Raw genomic sequence first — 15,494 nt, forward strand, 5'->3', positions numbered from 1 at the left:
CACACACTTCTCACCTCTATCATCAAGTTTCCTCCTCTTGGCTTCTGGAACTTGAGCATATGCAACACACCCAAAAATTCTTAGGTGTGTAACATTCGGCTTGTATCCACTCCAAGCCTCTTGTGGTGTCATCCTCTTGACACTCTTTGTTGGACATCGATTCAACAAATAAATCGAACAAGCTACAGCTTCTGCCCATAACTCTTTTGGCAAATTCTTCTCCTTAAGCATGGACCTTGTCATGTCAAGGATGGTTCGATTCTTTCTTTCGGCTATCCCATTTTGCTGTGGGGTATAGGCAGCAGTAAGTTGATGCCTAATTCCTTGCTCCTTGCAGTATGCTTGGAAAGCATTGGAGGTGTACTCTCCACCTCTATCTGATCTCACAGCCACAAGCTTGTGGTTACTTTCTGCCTCTGTGAGTGCCTTGAACTCCTTGAAAATTTTTAGGGCAGCTGACTTCTCCTTGAGAAAATAGACCCAAGTCTTTCTACTGAAATCATCAATGAAGGTAATAAAATACCTATTACCTCCATAAGACATGGGATCCAATGGACCACATATATCTGTGTGCACCAACTGCAGTGGTGTCTTTGCTCTCCATGTATCACCAACAGGGAACGATAGTCGTGCTTGCTTGCCAAGCACACAACCTTCACATACTTGGCGTGTGGCTTCAATCTGGGGTAGACCACGAACCATTCCTCCACTTGACAGCAACTTTAGGCCATTGAAATTAAGATGGCCAAATCGAAGATGCCATTTCCATGACTCATCTTCCATTACACCGATGTTGCAGCTTCCAATCTTTGTGTTCAAATTCAACGGAAACATCCGGTTCTTTGACATTCGAACACGTGCAATAAGCTTTCTCCTTGCATTCCTGAGAGTGAGAAGCATGTTCTCCATATGTATAATGTACCCTTTCTGGAGCAGTTGACCAATGCTCAGAATGTTGCTCTTCATACCTGGTATGTAGTAGGTATCGGAGATGTATTCTTGTCTTCCATCCTTCTGGATGATCTTGATTTTCCCTTTGCCTTCAACTGGCAACTTTGAGGAGTCACCAAGACTTACAGATCCATAGGCCCCTTCTTTGAGTTCGGCAAAAAACTCCTTCTTTCCACACATGTGATTGCTTGCACCAGAGTCCAAATACCAAACATCTTGTTGGCTACTGGAATCATGGTGTGCTAGTAAGACTGTAAGTTCTTCATCAGTATTTCCACTTGATTCTGCCATGTTGACATGCTCACCATTTTTATGTGAACATTCATTGGCATAATGTCCATATTGCTTACAGTTGTGACACTGGATATGCGCCTTTCCTCGAGTAGATCTCCACTCCTGAGACTGACCTTGATTTTGTGCATAGCCTCGACCTCTTCCTCGGGCTCGTCCTCGGCTACGGTTGGATGAGCTCCCACGGCGTGAGTTCCACTGCCCACGACCTTTATTTGGTTTGTCAATATTCAACTTTGACTCCAAAGCTTGCTCTAGCGTTGTGGGGCTTGCATTCTTCTGAATGCGTTGCTCATGAACTAGGAGGGATCCTAGTAGCTCTTCTGCGCTCATCACCTCCAAATCCTTGGATTCCTCAATGGCAGTCACCACATGCTCAAACTTAGATGTGAGTGACCGGAGTATCTTCTCCACAACTCGTACTTCATCGAGTCTCTCGCCATTTCTCCTCATCTGATTTACTATCACAATGAGCCTTGAGTGATAGTCGGAGATGCTCTCCCCTTCATTCATATGAGCAGTTTCAAAATCTGCTCGAAGTGATTGTAACCTCACTTTCTTGACTCGATCTACTCCTTTGTAGATTGTACTGAGTGTATCCCATACTTGCTTGCTCGTTGTTGCTTCTGCAACCTTCTCGAACGTTGAATCTTCCAAACCCTGGTATAGAAGATACAGCGCCTTTTGGTCCTTCTTTCGTAAGTCCTTGAGAGTGTTCCTTTGATCCGCAGTATATACGGCTTCTTACTCGGCAGTGGGTACAACATACCCACTACTGACAACTTCCCATAGCTCCTGTGATCCAAACAATGCTTTGAATTGGATGCACCATCTTTCATAATTTTCTTTCTTCAATGTGGGAACTTGGAGTTGCACTAAGTTGGACGCCATAACTGCTGCACCTGCCAGAATGGTATTCTGGCTCTGATACCAATTGTTGGTATTTGACAGTTTACTAACTCAATACCAAAATATGTGGGTGATAAGTTTACAAACTCTATCACACCTCTTTCACTTTGCACTCTCAAATAAAATTGGACAAAGAAAGAAATAGAGAAAGGAGGGAAGCAACAAGCTTTGGCAAAACACTTGGACTTTGATATATGAAAAAGGTTTACAAACTATTGGAATAAGAAAGCTTACAAGCTTCTTCACAATTGGAAGTGGGATGGGATGATTTACAATGCTTGAGAGCTTGGGTATTTATAGCAAATCAAATGATTAAACTAAGATTATTTATTACCACACAAAACACATTAATTGCACCTAATAATTTTATTCAACCATACCTAACATTGCCTAACTTTCCATGCCTAACTTTGACATTGATTTTCAACAATAGCTAGCAGCAACCTGTTTTGATTTGAATTTCCAACACATTCTTATGGAAATAACGAATAAGGTGGAAGTTGGAACCCCCTTTTATCAAAAAGCATTAATGGTCTCGGTTATTTTTGGCTAGCTTATGCGGGTTGAGAGAATAAAATTACTATAGTAGACCGATGAACAAACTTTATATGTAATTCGACTCTCTAACCTTTTATATTCTTTTTTCTTAAAATGAAAAAGACATATTGCATGAACAAAGAAAATTGCTAACCCCAACTGTGTCAAAGACTCGCATGAAAACTAAAAAACACAACGATTGTACAAAGTACTTTGGTCGATCGATGTACAAACTTATTGATTCACAGTTTCAAAATTAGAAATTAAAGATCCTTATGAGGAATCATTTGGTGTTGAGGCAGCAATGGATGATCATGCATGTCAAGTGGAAGTTCTGGAATTGGTGCTTCGAGCTGAAGAACCTTCATCACTTGTCCGGCTTTTGGCCTTCCCTCGCTGTTGGGGTGAGTGCACCATAATCCAACAACTAACAAGCATTCCATTTCGTTTTGATCAAAATTCACTTCCAATCTCTCGTCAGCTACACATAGAAGATTTCCTGCAAGGTAGAGTTGCCAAACCCAACTCACAAGTGGCATGTAAAATCCCCCGTCCTGGTAAGTCCTCCTTCCACACGCAAGTTCCAAGGCTACAACTCCAAAACTAAACATGTCAGATTCCTTACTGGCTCTCCCTCCGTTTGCATATTCAGGGGCAATGTATCCGAAAGTCCCTACCACTCCTGTTGTCTGAGTCTTGAACCCGGGATCCACGAGCTTTGCAATCCCAAAATCGCCAAGCTTAGTGCTGAAATCATTGTCTAACAATACATTAGCTGATTTGATATCCCTATGAAGAACGCACTGTTCTGCATCTTCGTGTAGATAGTGAAGAGCCGCTGCCAAGCCCAAAGCTATCTTATACCTGAAACTCCATTGCAATGTTGTCCTGGAGCCAAATAGGTGTGTGTCAAGGCTGCTGTTAGGCATGTATGCATAAACAAGTACGCATTTGCCTTCCTCATGACACCATCCGATGAACTGCACCAGATTCCTATGCATTAAGCGGCATATTATCTTCACTTCGTTGATGAAGACTTTCTCGTAATGCTCAGATTCCGGGAAGACCCTCTTCACAGCAACCGTGAAGCCTAGATCTTGCACGGTTCCTTTATAAACTTGTCCTGACCCCCCGCGACCCAACCTTCTGTCATTTGCAAATCCATTGGTGGCTGCAACTAGTTCTTGGTAAGAAAATCGCTTTGGTAAGGCTAATCTCTCAAGATCCGAATTTATTGAGCACACTGATTTGGGGTACTTCTTGTGAAGCTGAGTCTTGTTTCTTCGTTTTCTCATCACCAAAACCCAACATATGACCAAACCAAACATCAGTACGAAAAATACTAAGAAAGAAGAGACAACGACCTCAATCAAGAATGCCTTCTTCTTTTTGTTCTTCTTTTTTCTGTTTATCACATGCGAATCCATGTTTGAACTGAAATCCCATGTAAATATATCATGCCTCTCTGGGTATAATCCAGTAGAAGCTGAAAAACCAATTGTAACCCACTCTGGAAGAACATTTCGTAGGTCAATATTGTATGAAAGACTAGGAAACAAAGGATCCATAATTCCTTCCGGGTGGTATGTAAAAATCGAAGTGAGGTTTTTCGAGGTAGCATCATATAATATCGATACATAAGCTGTTTTCCCATCATTGCTGCTTAGATTCCAACTGGTATTAACAGCTGAGGAGATTTGATTTATATTGATCCCAACGTGTGATCCCGGTGGATCCCACTGTGCGTTTGAGTAAGTGTCAAACTCAACTGTTACAATTTTGTTTTCGGATTCTGCAAAATAAGTGGTGGAGTTGAATAATCCTAGACCACCGCTGGCAGAGTTAGGTGGAATCGAAAATCCAACAGGAGCAAGGAAAAAGGCAAATCCATCGCCAAATTCGCGACCATAAGATTGAATCGTGAAACTGAAATGTGTAGAAAAACTTGCTAGTGACCCTGTGGTAGAGTCCCATAGGTGGAAAGGTTCTGTGTATGTGCATCGTCCAACGGAAAATAGTTCAGGATGATTATTTAGTTCAGCCAGTATGTAATCGCCATGCACGGCATCACCTTCATAGAGTATGTTTGTATCATGGCTGTATTCAGATATGGTGAATGAAAGGTTCGATGAAAGCGAACTCGAAAAACATGGACGAGCTACGACAGAGAAATAAACGAAGAAAATGAAGAGACAGAAGTAGCAATTATTCAAGTAGTGATGAAGACAAAAAGTTACCTTCCTGCTTAGAAGCATTGTAACTTTCTGCAAATTATTAAGAGCTAGGTACACCAAACTCTGCACGAGAAACAATGAAGGAAACTTGGGAGATATATAAGAAGGGGCTTAGAATTTGTGTTCTGTATTAAAAGTTATATTCAAGCCTTGGAAAAATCTACTAAAAATGTTGCTGCCCCTTCAAGTGCATTTGAGAGATTCTATATCTTGAACGAGACGTATACTATAAGTCGGCGGTGTTGTGTTGTGGGGGTTCGTGGATGTCGATGTATTGACAGTGCCATTTGTTGAATTTGTCAGAGAGGCAGGCCGACGGTCCATCTCCAACAACACTGATAGTGTTTCTAATTTGGTAATTATCACCTACATAAATTTGTTAGGTGTGAGGTTTTATTACAAAGACCTTAGTTTTAGTTTTGAGTGGGTTATGGTGTTTAAATTTTCTTTCTTTCTTTCTCTGGCTGATGTAGGATATTCAACACGCCCTCTCACGTGGAAGCCAATTAGTGGGTTACACGTGGGAGATCCACACATCGACGACCACGTGGAGTCAAGGGCACTCACCTAACACACGGAGCCAAGAGACCCACCATCATCGTGCGGGCCAAAAGGGACCCGCCCTATCGCGTGGTAGTGCGACCCACTTCTTGGCTTTGATACCATGTTGACTTTATCAGAGAGACGGGCCGACGACCCACATCTAACAACACTGATATTGTCCCAACTTGATAATTACCACCTGCATAATCCGTCAGGTCTGGAGTTTTACCACAAAAACCTTGGTATTAGTTGGAGTGGGGTTAAAATATTTAAATTTTCTTTCTTCTTACGAAGAAAGATGGGGTTCCACCATAAAACCAATTGGCAGTATGGGGAGTAGCTCAACTTACTTATAAGCTCACACAATGTTTCTCCTCCTATCAATTTTAGATTTATTCTCAACACATCCCCTCACATGTGACAAATTTTCAAGTCTAACAAGTGGACAACACAATGGGGTGACATGGAGCGCATGTAGCCTTTTGGCTTCACACGTAGGACAACCGGCTCTGATACAAAGTTGAAGTTCCACCATAAAACCAATTGTTAATATGGAAAATAGCTAAACTTACTTATTAGGTCATGTAATATCTTTCCTCCTAACAATGTGAGATTCATACACCTTTGGCATTGTTAGAAGTTACACTTCTTCGCGACTTACATATTAGGAACCATCATTTGTTACTACGTACTTGCAAATCACAGTATAATTAATTAATTATAAGTCACAAAAAAGACGGAAGAAACTAAAATGAGTGGAAAGCTCGAAAGGATACACCTCTTCTTGTGGGAAGTTGTTTTGGTATAATTGGAAGAGTCTCGTATCGCTCTATCTCGTCAAGTGACTTGTTCTTTAAGTTTTGCATTGAAGGAATGTCTATCCAGGTCTGCTTGTTGAAAGTATGGTCAATCCAATCCCGCTGCCCTTTCTCTAACATTGGATCTGTCATCCGTGCAAGAGAACATCGACAAGTTCATTTCCTGTGGAGATTATTATGATTTATTTTTATGCATTGTTACGGATTTTTTGTCATGTTTAGATCTCAAATTTATCAGTAAACATTACAAAAATGTCTCATGTCACTCTTAAACCTACATTAAAAACAATGAGCTAGACAGTTTCTTCTGTCATTAGTTTAATGATTCACCTTCGTCATCATCGTGCATGCCTTGTGGCGATGAAACAGATTGATACCCTCGTAACACAAATCTGATGACTAACAGTATATATCCGTTCATAGAAACCCAACATTTGATATCTTCAGAAAAGGATACAAACACACAAGTTTCTGTTGAATTTCCGCAACAAAGTTATCTAAATGCTTCAGAGAAGGCAGTCAACTTTATATGTCCGTGCATGAGAATGTACCTATTGTAATTATACATCAATCAGTCGTAGATAACGAAAAGAAATAGAAAACAAAATCTACCAAGAGTATATAAATGAATGATGAAACTGTCATGACAGTCTCCCTTTGTATATGCATTCCAAACATCATCATCAGCTACAGTCATATGTTGCGTTGCAACCAAGGAAAAGCCCTTTTGTCTTAGCAAAATTGTTGTGTCACTATAGTACTTCAACAATTTCTTGTATCGATGCCGTAATACCCGTAAGCTATGTTGAGGTCCAAATCTTCACTAAATTTGGCAAGCACAACTGTCCAGGATTCTTTGTTGAATGTATTATCATCAGTCTTATCGCCAATTACTACTTGTTCCAGCATAATGTCAACGAGTTACCGATCCATTTCTAGTGACCGTTCTGTCCTTCGACGCTCGCTACTTGAAGGAGCAAGGCTGCCCATTCCATCACCTACATATGGAGGAATGATTAAGTTGACGTCTCATTATATTAAGACAGTCATGTTACAAAATTCGGATGATTAGGCCATCGATATATGTTTTGCTTATCTTATGACTAACATTAAGCAGATCACCTACTTGCAACAATGTCTAGCATTTTGAAGATTGACCAAGAACTTCTTCTCAAGATATAAAAGAATGAGTTTATTGACTTTTCTGATTTAAATTGTAATACATCTCATCATGAGAAAGCCTTATGGGAAGGCAAACTTATACACAATTGGAAGAAAGCTTCGGATGCAACAGCACACATGTAGCAACCTCCCTGCTGTCCATGAGTCAGCAATCACATGCACACCCTTGCTGTCTTGCTGAGTGCTGTCTTGCTGTCTGTAACAGCACATGCTTGCCGTGCTGTCCATGCTGCTTCCAAGCTGTCTTGCTGTGTGCTGTCTGTAACAGCACATGCTTCTTCCAATACTCCCCCTCAAGCTGGATCCAGTAGGTTGATGGATCCAAGCTTGGAGAGGAGTCTTTGAAACTGATGAGAAGCCAGAGGTTTGGTGAATATATCAGCCAGCTGATCGAAGCTTTTTACATAATGTGTCTGAATCACCTGCGACTGTACTTGTTCACGGACATAGTGACAGTCGACTTCAATATGCTTCGTCCTCTCGTGAAAGACGGGGTTTGATGCTATGTGCATGGCAGCCTGATTGTCACAAAATAAGGGCATTGGTTGAGCTGTGAACACACCTAAGTCACATAAAAGTCCTTTTAGCCATATCAGCTCACACGCGGTTGAGGCCATTGCACGATATTCAGCTTCGGCACTTGATCTTGCGATGACATTTTGTTTCTTGCTCTTCCACGTGACCAGGTTTCCACCAACAAAGGTACAATAACCAGTGGTGGACTTGCGATCGATTGCGTTTCCTGCCCAATCAGCATCACAGTACCCCATGATTTGAGTGTTGTCATTCTTTGTCATGAGGATGCCACGACCAACAGACCCTTTTAAGTAACGTAAGATTCTTTTGACAAGGTTCAGATGCTCGATGGTGGGAGAGTGCATGAACTGACTGGCAATACTTACTGAATGTGAGATGTCTGGTCTGGTGATCGTTAGGTATATCAGCTTGCCGACAAGCCTCTGATATAAGCTGATATCCCAGAGTGGCGTGCCTCCCAAGTCAAGCTTGAGCTTGCTATCAAGAGGGGTAAGTGCAGGCTTGGCATCACTCATATTGGCAGCTTTAAGTAGATCCATGACGTACTTTCGTTGATTAAGAAATAGTCCCTTGTAAGAAGATGCCATTTCGATTCCAAGAAAATATTTCAACACCCCAAGATCTTTAACCGCAAATTGTTGTTGAAGAGACTGTTTGAGTGTGGTGATTTCAGCAGCATTATCACCTGTAATTATTAAGTCATCCACATATATCAACACAACTAATTTGCTTGCAGCTCTTGTGCGAACAAATAATGATGAATCTGCATTACTCCTTTTGAAACCAATGCTATGAAGAACGGTACTTAGTTTTGCATACCAAGCACGTGGTGATTGCTTCAGTCCATAAATTGACTTATGTAACTTACACACCAAATTAGGCTCTTGGCTTTGAGGGTGTCCTGGTGGCAATCTCATATAGACTTCTTCTTCAAGATCACCATGTAGAAAGGCGTTCTTCACGTCCATTTGATACATAGACCAACCTTTATTGACGGCAACAGACAATAGAACCCTTACTGAGTTCATTTTTGCAACAGGAGCAAATGTTTCCTTGTAATCCACCTCAAATGTTTGAGTGAATCCTCAAGCCACCAGCCTGGCTTTATGCCTCTCAATCGAACCATCAGAATTAAACTTGATCTTATAGATCCACTTACAGCCCACTGCCTTTTTTCCTTGTGGAAGTTTGGTGATGCTCCAGGTTTTGTGTTGGTCTAGTGCTTTGAGTTCATCTCTCATTGCTTCTTTCCACACAACTTGATTATTTGCCTCATAAAAGTTTTGAGGCTCACTGTGACTTGAAATGTTGTTAAGAAAGGCATCATGAGATGGAGTTACCTTTTGATACGACACGCAATTTGAAATTGGATGCCTCGGTTTATATGTGACAAAATCTTGAAACCTTGTGGGAGGTTGTCCATCACGCCGAGGATTGCGTCGAGGTACTAGGAGGTTTGTCTCATCCTCGTTCAAATTGTCATCCACACCTTGAGAATTTTCTATGTTGCCGTTGTCATCATCATGCACAGAATTATCAGGATGAGTACCTTCATTATTGACTTCAATGGGAGGTGTAGGAGTACAGATTCTTGGTAGAGGAATTAGGTCTAAGATGCACTCCCCCTGACTTGTGACTTCATGTGATTTGCTAAAAAAAGGGTTAGCTTCATGGAATCGTACATCTTTAGATACAATTATTTTTCTTAGTTGAGGATCATAGCACTTATATCCTTTTTGTGTTGATGAATAACCAAGAAAAATACATTTGAGAGCTCTAGGGTCCAACTTATCTCGATGGTGTGACTGTATATGAACAAAACAGACACAGCCAAAGACTCTAAGATGTGAAAGGTCGATTTTTCTTCATTTCATGACTTCAAGTGGAGATTTAAACCCCAAGACTCGGCTAGGAAGTCTATTGATGATGTACACAGCCGCCATGACTCCTTGTGACCAAAATCTCTTTGGTACGTTCATTTGTAACATTAATGCCCTCGTTTTTTCCAGAATGTCACGATTTTTCCTTTCAGCTACACCATTTTGTTGAGGTGTGCCGACACAATTTGTTTGATGCATGATACCATGCTTGCTCAAATATAATGACATGATATGAGACATATATTCGGTGCCATTGTCAGATCTTAAGGTTTGAATTTGAGAGGAAAAATGGTTCTTAACAAGATTGTGAAAATCCTTAAAAACTTCAATCACTTCACTCTTAGACTTTAAAAGGTACAACCATGTGGCTCTAGAGAAATCATCGACAAAAGTTACATAATACTTATAACCATCAAAAGATTCAAACGTGGTCCCCATACATCTGAGTGAACTAGTTCGAAAACTTTACTAGTCCTAGATAAGGATGAGGTAAAAGACAATATGGTGGCTTTAGACAAATGACATGTTTCACACGAAATTAAATCATTACCTAAGTTTGGAAACAAGGAAGACAAAACAGGTTGGGAAGGATGAGCTAAACGTTGATGCCACAATTGACTATCTTGGGATGGACTGGACTTGGCTTGAAATCCTCTGGGACTGTTTTTTGATATGTAATAGAGGCCGTCTAGGTAAAACCCTTCACCAATCGTCTTCTTGGTGAGGCAATCCTGAAAAATGACATTGTGAGGAGAGAAAATGGCCAAACAATTTAAGGTATTGGTGATTTTTCCCACAGATAGAAGTTGAAATGGAAAAGAATGAACAAATAAGGCTACTGACTCAATTTTGTCCGATATTAAGTTGATATTTCCCTTCCCTAAAACCTTAGAACTCTCACCATTGGCAGTTGAGACTTGAGACGGTTTTGAAAATTTTTCAAACCTTTGAAACTTAGAAACATGGTTGGTCATATAATCTGTGGCACCCGAATCAAAAATCCACAAATCATGCATCATATTTACATTAAGAGCAGTTTTAAAAGCAGTCATGATACCTTGCATGTCATCTTGGGCCATGTGTTGTGTTTCTGTCAGAAATCCAGCAAACTTGTCTAGCAAAGCTATTGAATTTCCATCTTCAAAGCCGACCGTTTGGTCACTCTTAATCCTTTCTTTCTTGCTTTGAAGATACACTGCAAACTCATTTATGAGTGCAGCTGGATTTGCAGTGAAGCTCTTGAGTGCATCAGACCTATGAGAGGTTGAGGTAGTTGCATTGTTGGCTCTATGTGGTGCACAGTTCAGTCTTTGTGAGCCCTTGTTACCCTTCATGAACTCTGGCTTTAATTCTGGATGTAAAATCCAGCATGTCTCCTTAACGTGACCAGTATAGTTGCAGTGTTGGCACTTTAAGTGTGGATTCTTCACTTTGTATTTTCTTTCGTTGGCTAGATAAGCCCTTGCTTCAGTTACACTGGTCTTTGTGCCAGTGTTCATGACTTTCCTTCGTACTTCTTCACGTTGGATTGTTGCACATACGCTGGTGAAGGAAGGTAGTTCGGGGTTCATGAGTATGTGGCTTCGTAGGTCTTCGTATCCTGGATCGAGACTTAACAAGAGTTGGAATATCTTGTCTTCTTCTGCCCTTTTCAGTAGTAAAGACGCCTCAGTTGTGTGAGGCCGATACATTTCCAGCTCATTCCACATGCTCTTCATGCTGCCTAGAAGTTGAACAAAGGGCTTTCCTTCTTGTTGTATGTTGGAATGTTCTTCTTCAATTGAAGCACACGTGCAGCATTGTTCTGGCAGCCATACATTTCCTTGACTGTCTGCCATAGTTTGAATGATGATTCAGAATAACTGAATATTTCAGCTAGTTTACGTTCCATGGAATTTAGGAGCCATGACATAACTAGCTGATCCTTGCAAAGCCAGATTTCATAAGTTGGTGAAGAAACATCAGGAACTTCGATGCTTCCATTTATGAACCCTAGCTTGGACCTTCCACCTAGGGCAAGACTCACTGCTCTCGACCAAGGTAAGTAATTAAACTCATTTAACAAGACCGAGCTTAATCTTTGATTTGGATTGACATCCACCTCAGACACGGTTGAGGAGGAAGGTATCTGGGAATCTCCAAACGAATAAGAATTCTCTTCCGCCATATAAAGACCTATAAGAATAAAGAAAGAATTTTTCTTCCTTTTTTTATTTTTTTATTTTTTTATTTTTTATTTTTAAACAAAGGTATTATAGAATACCTTATATTCTGAAAGTACAGCAATACACAAACAAACAACAACAACTTCCGTCGGGTTCGAACCCATGGGCCATTGGATTTGAAAATCGCTCAAACGCAACAACGCACAAGAGTACTGGCTGAGATCCTTTAAAAAAAAACAATCCACCAGCAAACCCATCAAAGCTCAGGAGTGGTGGCTCTTTCTCTGTGCGCGTATCGCTAGGGTTGGATCTGAGCAGCCATGGCGTTGTCAGGCATGCGAGGCCTCTCTGTTTTCATCAGCGACGTTCGGAATTGCCAGAACAAAGAGCAGGAGAGGCTCCGGGTCGATAAGGAGCTTGGAGTTGGCTGGAAATGCAGCTTGGGACAACAAGAAGAACAGGATTATCCCAAGGCATCTGCTACTGGCTGTGAGGAACGATAAGGATAAGATGATGCAGAAGCAGGTTATTTTTCCTGCTCTGATACCATATTGACTTTTCTGATTTAAATTGTAATACATCTCATCATGAGAAAGCCTTATGGGAAGGCAAACTTATACACAATTGGAAGAAAGCTTCGGATGCAACAGCACACATGCAGCAACCTCCCTGCTGTCCATGAGTCAGCAATCACATGCACACCCTTGCTGTCTTGCTGAGTGCTGTCTTGCTGTCTGTAACAGCACATGCTTGCCGTGCTGTCCATGTTGCTTCCAAGCTGTCTTGCTGTGTGCTGTCTGTAACAGCACATGCTTCTTCCAATAAAGTTCTATACGCTTCCTGATCGGCTCACCAAGCACGAGAACAGCACACTTCCAAACACTAACCTCCCGACACTAGTCTTCTACATTCCAACAACAAAGCAAACCTTGGTCTTAGGTTCATGACAAGGAAAGGATACAAACCCGTGGTTACTCCTTGAACTACATCACAAAGTCCTCGTCATGGCTTGATCGACTGTGTCTTCCATCAGCAGTTGTATACCCATAAATAAGGCATAAATCGTTGAAATTCAACACTGGTTCAGTTTGTGAGTTGGAGAGCAATTTGGAGAATCACTCCGTTTGTTTTGGGTTCTCTACTTGTCTGGTTTAGGGTTAGTAATTTGTGAGATTTGGATTGTAAGAGTTTAAACACTCTTTTATAATCTCCATTTGTTTAGTGAAACTCCTCGCTGTACTTCACCCGTGGACATAGGCTTTACGCCAAACCACTTTAAATCTTTTGTGTTCATATTTTTGAGATTATTTGTTTATTCACTTTTGCCTACGATGTTGATATTTAGTATTTTGTTAGAATGCGCTTCCATTTGCACATAAAAGTTCAACAATATTATCTCACAGTTACAGAACAAAACAGAGTTTTACAAATAACCAAGAGTCGGGAAAGAACTGCACCTTTATATGTAAGCATTCCATACGTATTCATCGGCAACCACCATCTGACGACTTTCGTCCCAAGAAAATCCGTTCTGACCAAGAATACTCTTCACATTATTGAACTGCTTCCACAAAGTCGTATACCGGCTTTTCAAAACATCTTTGTCATAACGAGAGCCAAATTGTGCATTAAACACGCTGAGCGTTTCGGTCCAGGCCTGCTTGTATTTGGAGGAAGGGGTGACGCTTGTGCTAGTCTGCTAGATGTAGCGGCGTCTTACGTTTGTTCCCCTTTCTTCGAGTGTTTATTTTGATGTACTTGTCATCTTCGTCTGACTATTGGTAATGTTTGGCTTCGGCCATGGTTACGAAGTTTCCAGTCTCTAAAAACCGTTCCATCGATGATGTCCAATATGTCCTCGACCGATCATTATCTCGTGCCGCCGTTTGGCAACTCATTTTTTCCTCCTCCAATCAACACTGGCATATGGCACAACACATAGTTGACACTATTTCTTCTAGTGAAAGTGTTAAATTTGTCAAAACCCAATTGGCTACACTGGCACACTCATTAGAATTTCAATAGAATAAACTGCGAGAAATTTTTTTGTGTTACCCAAAACGCTCGTAATTACTCCATGTGTTATAATATTGGCTGGCGACAAGATTGATATGCTTATATTAATGAAAAACGAATACACGTATTATAGTTTTAGTAGAATCGTACCACCACGTAGCGGCATCTTGGCTGCACTGCAAAAAATCTCATGAAATCTACAACCAGTTTCCCACATTTGTGGAAAATTCGTTAAACCCAACAAAGGAAAAATGAGCAAAAAGAGTTGGAAGCATATTGACAATGTCCCTATCCAAAATTATTAATGATAAGATAGGGCAGCCATACATTCGGGAACCCAGAGAAAAAAGTATGCGATACTGACACACCGAACAAGGCTAGAATCATATGCATTCAAATCAAAGGTTTGACCAGATGGTGAAAAGTTCGGTGCTTTTTTACCTGTGATGTATGTACTGTATGAGTGAGTGAGAGAGAGAGAGAGAGAGAGAGAGAGAGAGAGAGAGAGAGAGAGAGAGTTCTGTGACTGCCAAAAGAGTTAACCCTAATCCGGAACAAGGGAAGGAGCTCCAGAGTTGTTTGGTGGTCGCGGAGGCAGCCCTTGTATTTTTGTTTTGTTTATATAAACTAGCAGATGAGCACACATTGTGTGTGTATGAATAATTTTATTTTTTGTTTTTTTTATTAAGAAGTGTGATTAATTTTTAAAATTTTAAAAAAGAGTATGTGACAATAATGATGAGACAATTTTTCTTAATAAGAGCATTTTGTTTTTTTTAACATTACATAATTATTGTTTTGTCATCTTTATGTTAATATTATGTATTAAAAGTGAAGGTAAAATAGAAAAAATAAGGATATGATTGTCATTTTCTCAAAAGATTCATAATTACTGTTTTTGTCATCCTCATGTAAATATTGTGTAGCAAAAGTAAGGGTAAAATAGAAAAAATAGGATAAAAAGGTTGACAATGAGGGTTTTCTTAAAAGTGCTACTAAATCCACCCCAGTGTTTTATTTCCTCACCTACTTTGAAATGATAATTTGATTGACAGCTTTATTCTTGTAGAAAATGACCTTCAAAGACCTAAAGACCACCCAATCATGTCTTGTCACATAATTAGTTATATTGCCAAAAACCTAAAATACATAAATGAGAAAGAAAAAAAAGAGGAAAAAACCTAAAAACCGATCAAATTATGGGGCTGAAAATGGAGGAGTTTCTGGCCTTAGCAAAGAAGACTTATGCCTGGTTTGGTACTGAGGTGATTCTGAAAAAAGCTGGGAGTTGTTTTTGTGTTTGGTAAACATTCAGTTTCAGTTTTTTTTCACAGTTTTGGGTGAAAAAAAGCCAAAAACAAGAAGCTGCAAAACTCAACTTTGAAAAAACGGTTTTTTTTCACATCTGTTTTACATAAAAGTTTACCAAAC

At 40.3% G+C, this 15,494-nt stretch overlaps 1 protein-coding gene and 1 pseudogene across 1 annotated transcript; both read right to left on the reverse strand.

Moving 5' to 3' along the window:
- Nucleotides 1-2,951: 2,951 nt before the first annotated feature.
- LOC137718110 (L-type lectin-domain containing receptor kinase IX.1 pseudogene) lies at nucleotides 2,952-8,589 on the reverse strand (annotated as a pseudogene).
- Nucleotides 7,475-11,598, reverse strand: LOC148695300 (uncharacterized). Its single transcript, XM_088698818.1, has 2 exons — nucleotides 10,940-11,598; nucleotides 7,475-10,613 (listed from the first exon to the last, which is right to left on the reverse strand). Exons 1-2 carry the CDS (start codon nucleotides 11,589-11,591, stop codon nucleotides 10,585-10,587), a joined length of 681 nt encoding a protein of 226 aa, XP_088554944.1. The 5' UTR covers nucleotides 11,592-11,598; the 3' UTR covers nucleotides 7,475-10,584.
- Between the last annotated feature and the right edge of the window lie 3,896 nt (nucleotides 11,599-15,494).

Source organism: Pyrus communis, chromosome 8, assembly GCF_041283825.1.
Source record: "Pyrus communis isolate YQ-2024b chromosome 8, ASM4128382v1, whole genome shotgun sequence".
Classification (NCBI taxonomy): Eukaryota; Viridiplantae; Streptophyta; class Magnoliopsida; order Rosales; family Rosaceae; genus Pyrus; species Pyrus communis.